The sequence below is a fragment of the Pelodiscus sinensis genome, chromosome 6, assembly GCF_052426305.1.
Source record: "Pelodiscus sinensis isolate ZL-2025 chromosome 6, ASM5242630v1, whole genome shotgun sequence".
NCBI classification, from domain to species: Eukaryota; Metazoa; Chordata; order Testudines; family Trionychidae; genus Pelodiscus; species Pelodiscus sinensis.
In genome coordinates, this window is record NC_143057.1 from 1,587,511 (window position 1) to 1,606,852 (window position 19,342).

The 19,342-nt window shown below is 50.0% G+C and overlaps 1 protein-coding gene across 2 annotated transcripts in view; it reads right to left on the reverse strand.

Annotated features, from left to right (window-relative positions):
• Window positions 1–4,383: 4,383 nt before the first annotated feature.
• The window catches only part of ZCCHC7 (zinc finger CCHC-type containing 7), a 152,685-nt gene continuing 137,726 nt past the window's right edge, over window positions 4,384–19,342 (reverse strand). For both annotated transcript variants that reach the window (XM_075931250.2, XM_075931249.2), the window contains exons 8-9: window positions 15,013–15,130; window positions 4,384–13,487 (exon numbers count right to left, since the gene is read on the reverse strand). In XM_075931250.2, the coding sequence (XP_075787365.2) occupies window positions 13,015–13,487; window positions 15,013–15,130 (591 nt within the window). In that variant the 3' untranslated portion in view covers window positions 4,384–13,014. The remainder of the gene's footprint in view (window positions 13,488–15,012; window positions 15,131–19,342) is intronic.

Below are 19,342 nucleotides of genomic sequence, written 5' to 3' on the forward strand. Positions count from 1 at the left end.
CACAGGAGCAGGTGCTGGGAAGTGATGGCTTCTGCACTCTCTCGCGCCTCCCTCCCGGGAACAGGCTGGCGCTGTGCAGAGGCAGACGGCCCAGGGTGCGTGAGATCCCCACTGGGGTGAACCGCCCGTCAGCCTGTAGGTCGCCTTGCTTCATGTTCGCCGCCGGAGCCTGGGTTGCAGGCTCAGCTGTCATTTTAGCTGCCGGCTCCGGGAGAGCCCTCGTGACACCAGCCCGGCCACGGGAGAGCCCTGCTCCTCGCAGGGGGGGCATGAGCATGCTCTTGCCACGTGGTCGAGGGGCCTCTGCAACACAGAGCACAGCAAAAGTCTCCCGAGGACCCAGCCGAGCTCCGCCTCTTCCCCAGCGCCACAGAATTCCTGGCCACGAGCTTCAAACATGAGAGCCCAAACAGCCCCCGAAGCCACGCTTTGGTTCCTGACTAAGCGGCACCAAATGCTGGCCGCTCCCCCAGACACTGCTTGGAAGGCGCTGGCCTTCCCGGGGGCGGCGGGCCAGGCGAATGGAGTGAATTTGCAAATGACCCGTCGGTTCCCCCGGTCTCTAGGAGTGGATTCACGCCACACAGCATGAGGGTTTGCATCACTTACAGATACACTGTAATCCAACTCTATGGTGGATGCTTCCTATTCCCGTCAGGGCCTAATTCTCCTTTTCCTTGGGTGACAAGTTGTGATCACGGACGGGTACGAACGGCGCATGCAGCTAGTCTGTGCGGTGAGTCCTGTGCTGCCGTTCTCCTCTGCCGCTCACGCCTTGGCGGGCTAGGGATCGCCCTGGCTACACGTGCACACGACCCCCAGCGCAATGGCGCCAGACTGAGCCGGCAAGGTGCTACTGCCACCCAGGGCCTGCGCTCAGCTCACGGCTTCTTCACATCTTACTGCAATGAGTTACGCAAGAATCCCGCTTCCCAGAACCCACTTGCCCAGGTACTGGGAAGAGAGGGGGCTGGCCCGTTGGATCCCTGCGTCCACTCCCGAAGCTTTGGGGCTAGGAACAGCTGGCTGAATGAGCTCTAGCTCCGCCTGCTCTGCCTTTGGAAACCGACCTAGAGCGCCCTGCCGAGTGCATGGAGCAGCCCAGGCTCCTGCCGGCGATAATTCTTGCCATACAAATTCTTACTGCCGCAGTTTGTCAGAGCGGAGCCTATTTAACAAGCAGGAGGCACAGACTTGACTTGAGAGCAGGCTGTGACTTATTCCCCTTTGCACTTCCACTAAGCGGCTGTCTGGCCGTGCCCCCCTCTCTTCGGGGCCCGGAGCCGCGCTGCTCAGGCCTGGCCACGTCCTCGCATGCAGGCAGGGCTGGTGTTCGGCTTTGTTCCCTGGCAGCAGGCTTTGTGGGAACAATGCCCTGGTACTGTACTCCACCAGCTTGTACGTCACAACTCCTCCGCCAGCGTCGCAGGCTGCATTACGCAGCTCTCATTCAAGGACACGGGGGGGGGGGGCTGGAGTTACATTTTAATGGCAAGCTAGAGGGGTCCCACAAAACTGGGTGAAAGGACAACAAAATGGCAGCTGACAGTCAAAGCTGCTAAATGCAAAGTCACGCACAGTGGAAAACCCAATCCCAACGACACGTAGAACACGGTGGGGACTAGATCAGCTGTTCCCACTCAAGAGAGAGTGTGGCCCCATTGTGGCCCGTTTCTCTGAAAACATCCACTCAATGTGCAGTGGCAGCCAAAAAAAGCAATGTTGGGAATGATTAAGAAAGGGCTAGAGAATAAATGAGTAACTATCATAGTGCCCTTGTGTACACCCACGGAACAGCCATACCTTGAATCCTGCATGCAGATGTGCTTGCCCCATCTTCAAAGGACAGATTGGAAAAGGTAAAGAGAAAGGCAACAATAATAATTCAGGATGTGGAACAGTTTCTATGTGAGGAGAGAGTTACAGAGACTGGGACTGCTCAGTTTGGAAGAGAGATGTTAAGGGGCATACGACAGAGGTCTATAAAATCATGAGCGGGGTGGAGAAAGTGAGTAAGAAAGTCTTATTTGCCTTTCACATGCCCAAGTACCAGGGATCTCCCAATGAAATGAGGAGGCAGCAGAGTTAAAACACGCAGAAGGAAGTCCTCCTCCTCACACCATCGGAGCACCGGAGACCCCTGGATCTAAGCCCAGAGGCCGAGAAGCGCTACCGAAGAACAAATAAAGAGATGGTTTGCAAGGTTAAAGCAGGGAGGCACGTATGCACAAACAAGGCACAGCGTTAGATCCCAAATGGGGATCAACGCTGCAGTGATGTGCAAACTCTCGATATCCCTTAGGGCTAATCCTGGCCACGCAGCTGAGGGTCCCTTGCTTATGCCCAGAAACTTTGCCCTCCCAAAGCCCCAGCAGCACAGCAACAGAGTTCCTTCTTGTCAGAGATTTGTACTGCCTTCCCCCCAGAGTTGAAGCACATGGGCAAGGCTCGGGCGTCCATACACCTCTCTCCTCATCCTGGGGCGCAGGGAGGGAGGAAGGAACATCAGCAAAGCCTTTGTTCTTTGATGTTCCATGTTGGTTTCAGTGGGCCTTCCTGGGAGGCAGGAGCGAGTAGCTTCCTTAGGAAGCCAGTCCTGTACGTGAACGAGTGTTTTTCACGTTTGACGACTCCCGTTACACTGCTCAGGTCGGTTATCCTGGGACACGGAGGTTCTCTGGGAGACGAATGCACGCCTCCGCCCACACGCTCTCCTCAGGCCTTCTCTACACCGCTGCGTGTGGTATGGGGAAGCCCTGTGAACAAACCCGCCCCGTATGCACAGGGGCGGCGCCGCGGATCAAGAGTGCTACCAAGTGCTGGCTGCACTGGCGGGTGGAGAAGAGCTAGATTAGCCGCTGGGCTTCCCGGTAGCCCTCCCCGAGCATGGCCTCTCGCTCCCCAACACTGCAGCTTGGCTGTTCTGTCATGTCACAGCCGTCGCCTTGTTTCCTAGGCGGGATAAACTGTTTGGCCTTTGGACAAGATTATTTCTGTACGGAACAGGATTGTTATCACTTAATTGAAAATAATTATCCAATGCAAATTAACTTCAAGTTGCCTGGCTGCGTAGGAGGAAGGGAGCATTTCAGATCCGTGTCCGGGGGCTCCAGGGGGATGTTTCGGCTCCATGTCGCGGTGGAGATAAAGGGCGCTCTCTAAGACTGACGAGGACGAGGCCTTTCACAGGGCGACCGGAGAAGAGCGCTGCGCCAAAGCGAGGATGTTAGCGGAAGCGCTGGAAAGAATTGTGCACTCGAACGGAGCAAGCACGCTCATTAGCGAGGCGGCAGACACACGTGGCGCGCCTGCTGTTGCGAGGAGTTTCGCGCTAGCAAAAGTCAAGCTCCAGAGGCCTGTGGGGTTGGTAGAACCCATCGGACGACATTTGCTGTCTAATTCTAGATGGTCCATAGAGCCCTCGGAAAGGAGGTAGGGGAGAGAACCCCGGCTGGGGTTTCCGATGCGGAAAGCTGCAGGCTCAAGGCCCTGTTCCGCCACCGAGTCTGAAAAACACTTTTCCCTCCAGAGCCCGGGCAGGACAACCTCAGAGAGCGTGAAAGGGAGGGCCAGTGGCCTGGATCCAGTGTGGCGCCTATTGCAAGGGTGGGCGGGGGAGCAGAGGCGCCGTGGAATGATAACAACCTAGCGCTACTCAGGGACTTTAGGGCATCCAGGCCAGCCCCTCCACTAAGGTAGGACCACCCCGAGAGGGGTTTGCCCAGCGTATTCCTACAAATCTCCAGCGCAGCCTCCTTCGGAAGCCTGCTGCAGAGCGGGATGGTCCTGATATCCAGCTTGAATCTGCCCTGCGGCGAGCAAAGCCCACCACGTCCTGCCCTTCCGCCCGGGGTCACAGAGACCAGTCGCTCAGTGTCCCCTTTCTAACACAGCTCTGAAGACTTATTGGGTCTGAACTCTAACACGGCAAAGCCAGGCCTCCCCTTCCTTTCCTTACAGGTCAGATTTCCTACACCCCGGCCTGGCTAGGGATCAGGTCCCCGGTGAGCTAGAGCAGTCACACTGAGCGGCCCCGTTCCATTGCTGGCGAGCTGGGATACCCCGGACACGCCCGCTCCCCCACGGAGTGGCCGGGAACAGCTACACAATCTCTCCCACGAGCCCTGCCCCCACTACCAGTGCACTAGTGGGGAGATTCTGCAGCTGTTCCGTGCCCCACCGGGGTTCCACGGCCTGAGCGCACAGCAGAGGGCCGGGAGCTGGGGGCTGGCTGGCATGGAGCGGGCCGGCGCCGTGCCATCATCACTGCCAACGTTTGTCAGCCTTGCCCCATGTTCCAGCCTGAGTCCCTCTGATGCAGTTTACTCCCGGCTCGACCTAGCATTCCCCTGCCAGGCAGCTGCGCCCACGTGTCCAGCAAGAGGGGAGGGGAGGCATCTGGCCACATCCGGGGCGAGCTCTGAAAACGGCAGCCCCCAGGGCCGGGTGGCTTTGTGAGCAACCATGTTCCAGGGGGCAGAGCTAGGGCGTCCTCTCCTGCTGCACTAGCATGGGGAGGGGGCCAGGAGATGGCTGGCTCGGAGCTTAATCTGCAATGCAAGAGATGCTGGAACCCCAACAATTGGGTGCCAGGGCTCAAGGAAATCATGTACTTTAATCAGCGGTGGAGCAAGCCCCGAGGTGCTGAGGCTAAGTCCTGCCGAGCCGAGAGGAGCCAGGGCCCTGCCGTGGCTGCTGGTCCGGGTTAGTGCCCGTCAGCACTCTGAGGCGAGAAGGCGGCTTCCATCAGGGTGGCTGAAATCGCTTTCTCTGCCACCTGCAGGGGAGCTGCTCCAGGGGCCAGTAGCTTGGAGCCATTTACATGCCGTGACCATCAGCTCCCTGGCGGTTTCTCTTTTCCTCCCCTGCCTGAGTGGGTTTGGCTTCGCGGCGCCACCCTGAAAAGTACACAGCGGCTCTGCTGACGTGTTTGCCCACAAATACACCCGGGACGGCCGCTGACTTTCTGCAACTTTTGCTCTGGGCACGTTTGCCAGACTGGCACACAGTTAATTTCCATTGTTCTAATGGTTTCAATACCGTCTCTTCAGAGTAAACGCCAAAGCCCTTCGTGAGACTCTCCGTCAGCGCGCTGGAGGAGATAGCATGCTTTACATGGCAAAGGACAATTAGACACAGTCAAATATTGTCCTGGTTAAAGACTATTAATTTTCCTCACATTTGTCATGAATTAATTTTTCCTGCCTATATCAACAATATAGCCTTTATAAATATAACCGGCTCCTCTACATGGGAAAATTCAATTTGCTCTGATAATGAACTGAGGTGCTAATAATCATTTTGCAATGCAAAGCAGCCCAATTACGGCCTGCCAGGCAGCCCGGGCTCCCTCGCGGCTCTCACTGTTGGAAAGGACGCTTAGCTGGGGGAGAAGGTGCGTGAGTGCTATGTGCCGGCACGGGGGTGGGGGCCGTGGCTGGCTGCTGCCGGGCTTTGCAACTGTCTCTCTCTGCTCTTAGGTGTGTTTAATAGAAACCCAATGAGCTGAGCGCCGAAGCCAGCTTGTCCCCTCACAATCGACGTACGGCCTTTGGCTCAGAGTCCATGGCTGTGCAGGGTATCGATGCCACGTTGGATGGCAAAGCAGAAGCCTATGATTCCAAATCCACGGTGACCTTAAATTTGGCTCCAGTGGCCTGGAAGGCTAACGTTGCTCTGCCAGGTTTGCTTTTGCTGCCTTTAAATCTGCGTGCTGCCGCTGCGACTGGCTTTTAGGGGCACGGCTTCTCCCAGTTTGCATGTCCCGACGATCGCCGCCTGTAACGGAGATGCACAACTGACGCATCTTCGCCCCGACTTTCCTTCTACAGCGGCACCTCTGCTCTTCCACTAGCCAGCCATGTTGGCCACTGGATTTCCTTTGCACAAGGGGCCGAGCAGCTGAGGCACGCAACAGCTGATTCTTGATTGGAAGAGGGAGAGTGCCGCTGACTGGCGGAACAGGTCCATCTCCTTGCCAGAGACATGTGGAGCAAAGAACACGCCACACCTCAGGCGGATCAGACGCAGCAGAAAAAGCACCAACGTGGACGCAGAGTCCATACAGCTCAAGGCAGATGCGATCCTTCTCCCATGCCCGGCAGCACCATGGACCTAATTAAATGTGATGCCGAGTGACCCCAGATTCCTTGCATGGAGGTCTGGACTAACTCAGTCCTCTGGCCTCCTTCTTAGCCCAGTGGTGTAGGCTATTCCCATCCCCTCCCAGTTAACAAGACTGTGCAGGGGTCACTCACCAGGTGGGGCCCCCTTCCTGGCTAGGTATAGTTCAGCAGCCTCTTGGATTCTGGTACTTCCTGTCAACAGCCCCTCTCACAGCGCTACCCCTCAGACAGGCCATTTCCAGGTCTCGCCCTTTCCGGCACCACCGAGAATCTAACACACAAAAGTTCCGTGAGCGTGTCAGGTCTTCAGCGCCGTGCTCCTCGTGCCCAGGCGGCAGCGGCTGCCTCAGACCCACTCCTGTTTCCCTGGGCCATACTCCATTTTCATCTGCCTCCGGGAGGGTGGGGAAGCCCTGGGAGGGGTCCCCTAGGGATGGGTGGAATCTCCATCCCTAGAGGTGTTTAAGTCCCGGCTTGACCAAGCCCTGGCTGGGATGATTGAGTTGAGGTTGTTCCTGCTCTGGGCAGGGGGCTGGGCTTGATGACTCCTGCGGTCTCTTCCAGCCCTAGGATTCTATGCTTTATATTTGCTTCTGCAAAGGCAGGGTGTGGGATCTGACACCCAACCACAGATACACTGACGCAGCACGGCTGTTAGAATGGCCAGGAGACAGTTCTAGGACACAGAACCCAAGGCAGCATTCGGTAATGTGGCTGGCATTTTGTGGTCAGAAAAATGAAGAGAATGAATACAAAAGCTCCCCATTTGTACTGGCTGAGTGACTGCTAGATCATAGCAATGAAACCTCACCATTTGAAAGTGAGTATATCACATTCATTTAACTACCTCTTCTGAGCCCATCGGCTGTAGTGCATACAGGTAGATCACAGAATTGCACCAGGAGCCCTGGACTGCTTGTGTCAAGGGTGAATTCCGGCTGTAGTACTGAAATCCAAAGGACCGTTACTGGAATTGTTACAACTATGTGACATACTGTAGCAATCACTGACAAGACGAGACAAATGCTGAAAGCAGGATAATTTGGAAAAGGTGAAACTCTGACATAGCTTATCCACTTTAAAATATTTACAAATGTTATGGAGTAGATTTCCGCACCACTCCTCTCTTTCTCAGACAGAGAACTTTCTCCCGAGAAGTCTACAACTGCAGGTCCTCTAATGTGATCTATGCCATCAAGTGTCGGCAATGCCCCTCTGCCAGGGATATCGGCCAAACTGGGCAGTCTCTACGACAAAGGATAAATGGACACAAATCAGACATCAGAAATGATAACACACAGAAACCTGTGAGGGAACATTTTATCTGTCTGGTCACTCAACCATGGATTTAAAGGTAGCTGTTCTTCTACAAAGGAATTTTATCAGCCAATTACAGAGACTCCAGAACTGAAATTCATCTACAAATTTGACACTGTTACCCTGGGCTTGAATTCAGACATTAACTGGTTGGCATATTACAAAGCCAATTTCCCCTGCCATTGACATCTGCACTTTCACACATCAAAAGCTATGCATGGGGACACTTCCAGCCCACTTATTTAGCCTCATTAACATGAGTCCTGCAATTGACAGGTAACTGCTTTTGCTGTTATTTCCCCTCCAACTCATCTCTTGAAGTGATCTTACCCATGAAGTTCATGACCCTATATATTTTCATTGGTCTCTAAAGTGCTACAGGACTCCTCGTCATTGCTCAAGAACTCTAGTCTACTATCCCTAAACGAGGAAAAGCATAACGCCTAGGAGCGGCCTGAGGCGGGCTGCGGCAGTTGGCGCCCCAGGCAAAATGCGTGATTGGTGCCCCCGCCTGCACGGCCGTCAATGGGGTGACATTATCATCCGGTACCCCGGGCACCCCGTGACGTCATCATCGTGCAGCAGCGCCCTAGGCGACAGCCAAGTCGGCCTATAGCCACGAGCCGCCCCTGATAACGCCAAAGAAATGTTTGAATGATATAAAAATCCTATTAGCAGTTTGAGTAACCTTTTGGAGCTGCCATACGTACTATGTTTCTCCCCAAAACAGTCTGCCTATTTGTCAGAAGCTGGAAGGGGTGACCTGGGATGGATCACTAGATGATTCCCTGCTCTGTTCATTCCCTCTGGGGCACCCGGCAATGGCCGCTGGGCTGGACGGACCATTGGTCTGACCCAGTCAGGCCGTTCTTATGCATTGATTGGTTTAAGGAATTCTTTTTTTGTCCTTACTCTGCTGACTTGTTTTGAATGCTACAGTGTACTGTTAACACACAAAGATAAAATACGATTTTTATAAAAGCCAAATCGGTACTGTTGCAAAAGCATTTGCACAGCAAATCCCTAGAATACGTGACAAAGTTGGAGACAAGCCAACAACTTCTATCTCTTTGCTTCTCTTTTTACAGTAACTGCTGAAAACAGAATTGGATTCATTCTGGAGGCATTATCCTCTGATGCCAAGAGACCTTTATCTGCGTGACTAGGTACAAGTTATACATTAGTCTAAATTCTCCCATTCCATAGTACCCGCATACTTTCTACATACATGATAATTGCCAGATTTCAGATCAGCGACCTAACCAGATGGATACGAAGTGGCTGACTAATCTGTACGCAATATGTAGTTTAGGTAGAATTTTCTAAGTTTAATTACAGCAGAATTTTCCTGAAGCTAATTTAAAATTTAAACAACCCAATGTGTATGTGAGGATTTTTATTATTATTATTTTAAAGCTCTGTGGTTACTTTGTTCTTTTGTTAAAAATAAGTCATTAAAGTCAAAATTAAAAGGCAAAATGAAAAACCACTGGGCATAGAAAATCCACCAAGAGTTCAAAAGAACCTCTTAAGACACAAGTTGAGTGGAGGAGGAAGAGCGAGATGTATCTAGGCTGCTCAGTCAGTGGCAAATTTTCCATATACCAGTTCCTGAAGCTTATGCTCTGTTTAAGCCCCGAACAACAGGATAAAAACGGATTTTTAGGCGAGTGCTGCCACATTCTCGGAGCGATTAGGGAGTTGTAATGTTGGAGACTGGCCCTGCACAGTGTCGTTAGTCCTCATTAACTTTGTTTTAGAAAGTACACTCAATGAGATTTCAAGTGGTAACAGCCCACCGAGCTGCATCGTCACCCAGGCAACTTTCATGGCTAATTTATAGCTAGAAATGAGGGGTTTTTTTAACAAAAATGAATGTTATGCAGATAGACGTGATCACACAGCAAACCTGCATGAAGGTCCCCATTGGGAAACCATCCTTCAGTCATCTGGGCCAAGCCGTCAGACATTACAAAAAAAAAATCACAAGAGCTTTCCTAGTTTGTCAAAAAAGATGTGTTCATTCTGACGTAGCACTTCAAGCTTTCTCTGCAATTAGGCCTCCCAGGAGAACCAGGCATTTTATGCCCGATCTCAAGTCCACCAAAATCCCTCCATTGATTTCAGTGGGCTTTGGATCAAGTCTTGTGTGAACTCTGCCTGTGGGATGAACGACTGGAGCAGCGAGAGCTTGACAAATTGCACTAGTATGTGCAGAAGAAAACAAATGCTTCTGCAAACAGGACAGCTGGGGCCCTAGCTGAATTGGAGGATGACTGTCAGAGTCGGGGCTGAGTTGTGGGCAAGACGTGGAAAATCACAGAGAAGTAATAATGGATCTTTACTAACTGCAGCGACTAGGAAAAGGAAGGGAAGACCTGTCGAAGAAAAAGTTGCTGGAACAACATGACCACTCAACAACTAGGTTTTGCCTGTTCATTTTTTTGACAACCAGACAGGTTGTTGCAGCGACAGCACAGTCGTTAACGTGCGGGGCTGACAGCGGGAGCACGACCACGCACTGTCGGCCCAGGCAGCTGACAAAACCACAGAGGAAGCCTAATATTGCGGGATGTGCAATTTCTACACTAGCGTGAATGACACCAAGCCGAGACTGAGACGTGTTTTCTTCCGTGGGAAGGAGGGGGAAGAGCGCTCAGGCAGATGGATCGGCATGACAGTGCCTGATCTGGAGAGAGCGCCAAGGAGAACCTACCGAGACCAGAGGTGTGGGGCCTGGCAAAGCCCAGCAACACTGTGCACTCAGATCATTGCAAGAGGCGATGGCTTGCTGACAAGAACCTGGAACGTAGCCCTGCATTTGCGCTGCCGAGGAGGGAGCTGCCAGAGAGCTGGGGAGTGTGTCGGAAGGGAGGAAGGGCAGCTTAGAATCATAGATTAGGGTTGGAAGAGATCCCCACTTGTTCAGGCTAAGCCTGTCTCCAAAGGGCCTGCTCTAAGCCAGCCCTGTGGCAACACAACCACTCCCCTCTTGCCCAGGCCTTCCTCTGCGTGTCTCAGCCCAGCCAAGCACACCGGTCTGGCCTCTCCTTTCGGAGGGGCAGCGTGGCTCAGGGCTGGCTCTGCACTCAGAGGGGCTAAGTTCTATTCCTGGCCCCCAGCAGAAACGATGCTGGGGAATGGCCCCCATCTGGAGCACAGCTCTAGGTAAGGTAACCCACTGGTACAGCACAAGCTGCACCCTTCCCCACTGGCCCAAAGAACAGGACAAGCGCCACCTGCTGCTGCCCATGCTCGGCTAATTCAATTCGGTTGTTCATGATTCTAGGTAACAACACAGTGCACAGGGTGGCTGCCAGGATGCCCTGTAGGAATACACCGTGCGGATTTACACTGTGCCGGGCTGTCCTGTGAGAATACACCGTGCGGATTTACACTGTGCCGGGCTGTCCTGTGAGAATACACCGTGCGGATTTACACTGTGCCGGGCTGTCCTGTGAGAATACACCGTGCGGATTTACACTGTGCCGGGCTGTCCTGTGAGAATACACCGTGCGGATTTACACTGTGCCGGGCTGTCCTGTGAGAATACACCGTGCGGATTTACACTGTGCCGGGCTGTCCTGTGAGAATACACCGTGCGGATTTACACTGTGCCGGGCTGTCCTGTGAGAATACACCGTGTGGATTTACACTGTGCCGGGCTGTCCTGTGAGAATACACCATGCGGATTTACACTGTGCCGGGCTGTCCTGTGAGAATACACCGTGCGGATTTACACTGTGCCGGGCTGTCCTGTGAGAATACACCGTGCCCTTTGCGCTGATATAACAGCACCTGTGCGGGGCACGGCACAAAATACGTCTTCCGTTTGTTTTAGAGCTGCTGCCTGTTCGTGTCATTGGCTGAGCCCTGGTTCTTGGGTTGCACGCAGGGGGAATGCACGCCACGCCCTGTGTGCTTTCACAGACCTGCGTGGCGGACTTCAGAGAGCAGCCAGCGTGTAAGCAGACACTTCCCTCCTGCCAGCACCTCCCCAGCAGACCCCTTCCGCTCCTGCAGATACATGCCGCTCTGTTCTGCCCAGCTCCAGCCCCGCAGCCTCTGCTGGGTAGCAGCTGCAAGAAATGAAGAACTGAACCCTCTCTTCCCCCTCCCACTCTTGGGACAACTGTCCCCATTACTAGCCCAGACTCTGACCCTCCTGCCCACCCCTGCACCCCACACTGCACTAAAGCCCTTTGTTTATTCACACACTGTAGGCTTGCTCATGCTGCTTCACCAATGCGTATCAACGTGACCTTGAGACACCGCCCTCTCCTGGGATACGCATGTTTTCCAGTCCCAGGATCTCTGGAGTGAGGGCTGACAGCTCTTTAGAAGAAGAAAAAAACAGCAGGTGGGAGGGATGACATCCTGATGTGCACTTGGGTCCACAGGATAAAATGGAGATGGATCAAACTCAGGTCTGCAGTACCCTTGGCCCAGATGAAGATTGCACAGAGACCCTGTCCTTCCACTAGTGCAGGGTCCGAGGCCATCTCCGGACAAGGCACTGAGTATTTCTGCCGGCATGCTTTGTGTATTGTTTTCCACCTCAAAAGAAAACATATAACCTACGCATCTTTTCATGTGTCCCCACTTCAAACTTTATTTGCTTGGCTCCGTTGAGAAAGTATTTATCCTTACAAAGATTTTAAATCTTTGAGTACAAAAAAAATACTTTGTTTCTTTAAAAAAAAACCCATTAAGTCATTAAACATCAGCATTATATTTCTGGAAGCAGGTAAATTGGTGGTATTCTGTAGCTTGCTATATAATTTTATCTTTTAAAAAGCAGGATTTCCACCCCATGGAAAACTATGGTGTATTTCATGCAAGATGTCGACCCAACTGTTACATTTTTTCAAATGGATTTCTCTTGCTTACCAGTTAGTAAAGATATGTTATTCATTCGAGGATCTGCTTCCTTGTCGTTCACCTGCTCCTGAGACTAAACTTGCAGTGCTGTGCTACTGAAGAATTTGTGACATCACATGAGTTTCCAGGGCAGAAATCTGTCATGTCCTATGTACAATAAAACAATTTCACAGAAAATGCTTCACCAGAAAGATTGGGTTTTGTGTTGCTGTTTCCTTTCCCCTTCCCTGCCCCGCCTCCAGGTCTCCCCAGTGTGAAAGCCTTTCTTTAAAGTCAGGCTGCATGGGAATCACATGTGCTTAAAAGGAATCGCTTGAAGGAAGAAAAGGCCAATACGCTCCACTGTGGACCTTTCCCCTCATTCGTCCAAATGAACAAAAACGCTAAACAAAAGCAAAAAGCCCCCAACCTTTCAACAACTTACAGCAAAAGAGGGACTGCAGAAAAATACAGTGTGGTTTTACTGGAGTACATTAAGAATTTCCTACCCAATGAACAACACGAAGCGAGGCAAATACTCTCTTTAAGAAGCTAAGAGACAAGCTCAGTATTAATTGTCTTCTTGGCTTTATGCATCCACGCCTGTAGGCAAAGGTGGATTCAAATTCTACATCTCAGCACAGGGTCCGAAAATACCCGGGGAAAACAGTGCCAACCTCGCTCCCTCCCACCGCAGCTTTCTGTTAACCGATTAGCAGCTGGATTCCTGTTTCGATTTCTTTTTCCTCTGTTTTATAAGAAATAAACTCTTATCAATGGTGGGGCTGCTGTCTCTCTTGTTTCTCGGCCTTCGCTTTTTCTTCTTCTTCTTAGCTGCATCCAGCAGCTCCTGGCCATTTTTTGTTCTCCTGCCATGTGGAGAAAAGGCAGAGCTGGGATGCTTTTTGCTGGATGTTTTGCTGCCCTTGGGAGAGTGTGTTCTGCCCCCCCGAGGAAAGTCCTGCTCCTGGTCGGTATTCCTTTGGACCTCTTTCTTGTGTTTCTTCTCCCTGTGTTGGTCTGCCCAGGACTTCTTACTGGCGTGTTTCTGGGGCTTTTCTTCTTTAGGACTCTTGACAAGCTCTTTCCAATGGTTTTTCTTTTTCTTATGGCACTGCCCCCTGTGTTCTTCTTCCTTGCGCAGTCTCTTGAACTGCCCTGGCAAAAGGCCGGCTTCTTGAAGTTCTGTAAAACAGAACAGTTTCTTTTAATACTCACTCGCAGGCCAGAACCATAGCGCCTGCGGACCACAGCTCTGAACAGTTTGTGGCGCTGGACCACCACCGGTATGTGAAAATCCGAGGACCGTGATATAACTCAGACATTTTGGCAAATGCTGGGTACGCCAGAAGTCTGTCAGCATGTCATTTTAAAGTGCAGTTGCAGCCAGAAAAGTGGTGATGGGGCTTCCCCCACGCATTCTCCCAGTGAGGTCAGACCAAATCTGCAAACGACTGCCTCCTGTGCGCCGGATGGAAGAGTCATCCAGCCAGTCTGGCACTGGAAAGTCACACAGTGCCAGCTTACCTCTGAGATGCCTAAGCCCCACGGCTGTGCACTCCAAAACTGTGCTAGCTGCGAAGGGGCTATCCCTATTCTGTGGATGGGTCTTCAGAGCTCTGGGCAGAATAAGGATCAGACCCTGCTAGCTTCACTCGTATCGAGTAGTGCCTTCCACCACATGGGGCCGCCTCATAGAAAGGGGGTATTTTTTCATTGTAATTGTTTTTGGTGACCCATTTTTAAAAACATAATTTACAATTCAGAGAACACTCTTCCCATTGGGGATGTTAAATTTAGTTTAATCAACCAATCGACTAGTTGATGGATAAGCTGGGAACCGCAGCACGGCTCTGATTTTTAGATGTATTAAGAGCTGGTAGGCTCTTAATGCGTTTACAAAGCAGAGGTACAGTATCCTGGGACGGGGATTCCCGGCTCGTGCCCGGTCTTGCTACTCTCCTGTCCCCAGCAGAGAACTGGCTTTTAAGCAGGCTCCCCCCAGCACTGGCTCCTACTCCCCCACCTTGGGGGACAAGTGACTAGTCAAAGGACTGACTGACTATCCAATAAGCTTCTGCTTATCGGATAGTCGATTAGTCACTTACATCCCTACCCCTCCTCACTTTATAACCATTTTATGGCCAGTGAGATCTGGGGTTAAAGTACTTCATACAATCACAGAACACTAGAACTGGAAGGGATCTCGAGAGGTCATCGAGTCCTGTCCCCTGCCCTCATGGCAGGACCAAATACTGTCTAGACCATCCCTGATAGATGTCTGTCTAACCTGCTCTGAAATATCTCCAGAGATGGAGATTCCATAACCCCCCTAGGAAATTTATTCCAGTTTTTAACTACCCTGACCATTAGGAAGTTCTTCCTAATGTCCAACCTAAACCTCCCTTGCTGCAGTTTAAGCCCATTGCTTCTTGTCCCGTCCTCAGAGGCCAAGGAGAACAATTTTTCTCCCTAGAGTTCTTTCCAAGGTTTTGGAACAATATATTTCAGAAGCAGACTGAGGTTACCAGATCATTAATCTTGCCCTGCTTCCTGGTTGAGAGAATCCCCATTGGTATCCTCTACAATAGGGAGAAACCCAAGATTACAAAATGCCTAACAAAGCGGAGTAAGTATCCCAATATGCCCTGAAGAAAGACCACTGTAAAAACATGGTGTCCAGTGGAAGCATTTCACAAAATACACCCACCTTCAACTTTCCTCTTGGCCCGCTGAGCTCTCCTCTTGATGTTGTACTGATCATCATAGTAGTAGATGAACGGAGAAGATGGGAATGTCCCACCGAACATCCGCTTCTCAGAGCACTCCTGCAAATCACACCTTTGGTTACGACATGCTGTGACATCTTGTTCAACTTTGGATTAGTGATTTTTCACAGGTAAGGAAATAAACCAGTCTCCAGATCCAAACCGCAATAGATATAAATCAGGTTTATTCCACTGATGTCTATGGATCAGTGTTGATTTACACCAGCTGGGGATTTGGCTTTCAGTTCTTTAAATCCCAATAACCAACATAGTTTTCAATAGCCCTGCATATATATTTATATCACAATTATGCCTATGAAGTAACATTTATTTATACACAAATGCTAGAAGTCTAAATAATAAAATGGGTGAACTAGAGTGCCTAGTTTTAAGGGAGGATATTGATATAATAGGCATCACAGAAACATGAGGACAATCAATGGGACACAGTCATACCGGGGTACAAAATATATCTGAAGGATAGAACAGGTCATGCTGGTGGGGGAGTGGCACTATACGTGAAAGAAAATGTAGAATCAAATGATGTAAAAATCTTAAATGAGCCAAAACATTCCATAGAATCTCTATGGGTAGTAATTCCATGCTCCAATAATAAGTATATAGCAGTAGGGATCTATTATCCACCACCTGATCAGGACAGTGATAGTGACTATGAAATGCTAAGGGAGATTAGAGAGGGTATCAAATTAAAAAAACCTCAATAATAGTGGGGGATTTCAAGTATCCCCATACTGACTGGGGACACGTCACCTCAGGACGGGATGCTGAGACAAAATTTCTTGATACCTTAAATAGCTGCTTCTTGGAGCAGCTGGTTCTGGAACCCACAAGGGGAGAGGCTATTCTTGATTTAGCCCTAAGTAGAGCGCAGGATCTGGTTCAAAAGGTAAATATAACTGGACTACTTGGAAATAGTGACCATAATGCAATAAAATGTAACATCCCTGTGGTGGAAAAACCCCTCAGCAGCCCAACACTGTGGCATTTAATTTCAGAAAGGGGAACTACACAAAAACAAGGCATAGTTAGTTAAACAGAAATTAAAAGGTAAAGTGACAAAAGTAAAAACTCTGCAAGCTGTACAGAAACTTTTCAAAGACACCATAATAAAGGCTCAACTTAAATGTATACCCCAAATTAAAAAACACAGTAAGAGAACCAAAAAAGTGCCATCATGATAGAGATCTATAAAATCATGACTGGTGTGGAAAAAGTGAATAAGGAAAAGTTATTTACTTATTCCCACAATATAAGAACTAGGGGTCACCAAATTAAATAAATAGGCAGCAGGTTTAAAACAAACCAAATGAAGTTTTCCTTCACATAGCACACAGTCAACCTGTGGAACTCCTTGCCAGAGGATATTGTAAAGACCAGGACTTTAACAGGGTTCAAAAAAGAACTAGATAAATTCATGGGAGTTAGGTCCATCAATGGCTATTAGCTAGGATGGGTAGGAATGGTGTCCCTAGCCTCTGTTTCTATGGAGGTGGGTGACGGGAGAGATCATATGAGGATTATCTGTTGTGTTCCCTCCCTCTGGGGCATCTGGCATTGGCCACTGTCAGCAGACAGATACTGGGCTGGTTAGACTGTTGGTCTGACCCAGTCTGGGCAGTTCTTATGTTTATTTAACTTCTTTGTTACTCTCCTTTGATAGCTAGGAGTGTGAAGATGAAGTACCATGTCTCCCATTGTTTTTACAAACCTGTGCTTGCTTTTATTTATAAAGTTATGTAGCAAATGTAGCACCCACAAGCAAAGGGCTATCGTCAGGCATGCTGTAGGCAGGTGCTGAACAAAAAAATCGACTGATTGTTGATAGAATCTGGGTGAAAGTAACTTTCTGAAAGATACTGAATGAAAACCCGTCCTGCAGGAGACTTTGCCTGCAAAGACATCGGAGTTGCTGTGAGGGTGAGCTGGGACAGTCTAGAATCCTGAGTCACACCATCAGGTTAGTTTAGTTGTACTCAGAAGCACACTTACAGTTGGGCTCATTTCTCAACCACAGACAATCACACAAATTTAACTGAAGCGCCACAGCTGCGACAGCCATGCCCTAAGACGTATCGCAGTGTGCGGCTGGAACAGTCTCAGAGCAAGAGGCAAGGCAGGGAATAAGCCCAGCACTGGTCCTGCATGGATTTGCCAAGGGAAAATCCTGCCAAACCAACTTGATTTCCTTCTTCTGCAGGGGAGCTGGCTCGGTTGACGGGGGAAGGCGGAGGGCAGAACGTATCTGGTTTGCAGCAAGGCTTCTGACGCAGACCCCCAGCATGTTCTGGTATGTAAGCTCAGCAGAACGCCCAGTAGGTGGCTCCATCACCGGTTAAACAAGCGCAGACCGCTGTTAGATTGGGGGGAGCTCACCAGCATGGTTCCACCGGGATCCCTGCTGGGTCCAGCGCTATTTCCCAGCTCTATTAATGACTGGACACAGGACCAGCGCACAAACCGATCAACTCTGCAGATGACACACAGCGTGCGCGTGTGCGGGGGGGGCAGCTGCCAACACCTCGGAGGCTAGAGCCAAACTTCCAAGGGCCTTGATCAAGTGCAGAACTGGGCTCTAGACAAGGGCATGAGACTCAGCAAAGGCAAATGCCAGGTGCTGTATTTCGGGAAGAGAACCCTGCTGCAAAGGAGCTGGGAGTTGAGGTGGATCCGACCCTCTGCGGGAGTCAGCCATGAGGTGCTGCTGCAGACAAAGCACATGCAACATGAGGCGGACAAAGCACATGCAGGGCACATGCAACAAGCAGAGCAGGCCAGCCATGGGGGTGATAGTACCACTGGGGAGGCCTTGGCAGGAGCCCTGTGTCCCATTTTGGTTGCCAGCGTACAGAAGAGAGAGAGAGAAACTGGAAAGGATCCAGAGGCGAGTGTCAAAGCTGATCCAAGGGACTGAATGCCAGGCACATACGCAAAGGCTGAAGGAACTGGGGAGGTTTAGTTTGGAAAAGAGGAGATGAAGGGGGGGGGACATGATAGCAGCCTAATCTTTGGATGTACCCATAGCAATGAAATGGAGCATTCTTGGAAGCCCAGTGAAAAGAACACAATTACATCAGTATTAATCCTTTAACTAATGCTACAGTTTAAACAATGTATTCCTCCTAAACAGATACCACAACAAGTCCATGGTGACGGTCAACTCAAGGCATCATTGCTGTATGACCTTGATGTCCAAGTATTTCCACACCCCAAAACCACAGAGGACATGCATTGACCTAGGATGATACTAGGGTTGGAAATGGTCCTGTGAACACCCAGGAATTAACTATCTTTTCCCTGTGACTTCAGGTTTTGGTCATGGTGAGTCTAGTGCAGGCATGTCCAAAGTCCGGCCCGCGGGCCAATTGCGGCCCGTGTTCCGGTTTAATACGGCCCCCCAGGTAATTTGGCAATATCTATCTTTTATGGCCCCCAACGAATCCATATGTATTGAGATGAATACATTGTAAAATCTCAGTTAATGTCAGTTGGTCTAAATCAGTTATAAATATATTTGGACACAACATGTATACTTGGTGTTATGTTCCTGTTCATATTTTTTGAACTTAAAAGTTGACAGACAACCTCTATTACCAATAATATGTAATGTACTTTACAATGTTCCTGACATATATTTCAGCTTCCTGGATTTTTTTTTATCTGGCCTTCAGATATGAAAGGCAGAGTGATTTAACACCTGTTTAGATTTGTCATCCATGTGACGAAATGAAAAGTATGCCGTTTGCAATAAACTTTGCATAAAATAGTTAATTTGTTTTTAATTTTAATGGTTCAAAGAATGTCAGGCAAAATGGTCGGCCCTCACGCATGTTCACTTCATCAAATCTGGCCCTCTTTGAAAAAAGTTTGGACAGCCCTGGTCTAGTGAATAGCTACATTTCTAGCAAGTACTGAGGGTTTCAAGATTTCATCAACTAGAGTAAGAAGCAGCTTCAACTTCGGAGCTGGCAGTTTTACGATAAGGTAACTTGAGCTAAGGTGTGAATGATAAATTCTGTAATCATAAAGGAATGAACCCTTAACTGCTGCAAACACAGTACATTTCTGTTGTGTTGGGGCCAAAACATGTGGAAAACCATGCATGGGAAAACATCATTGCGCCCACAAGGGAGTCAAGCAAGACCAATTGGTAAACAGCTCCAATTTCATCTCATGGCTCAGACCCGTCTCCCACACATCTTTTGCAGTTGACTGGGGGTTGTCCACACACATCTAGCACCTGTAACAAGTCAC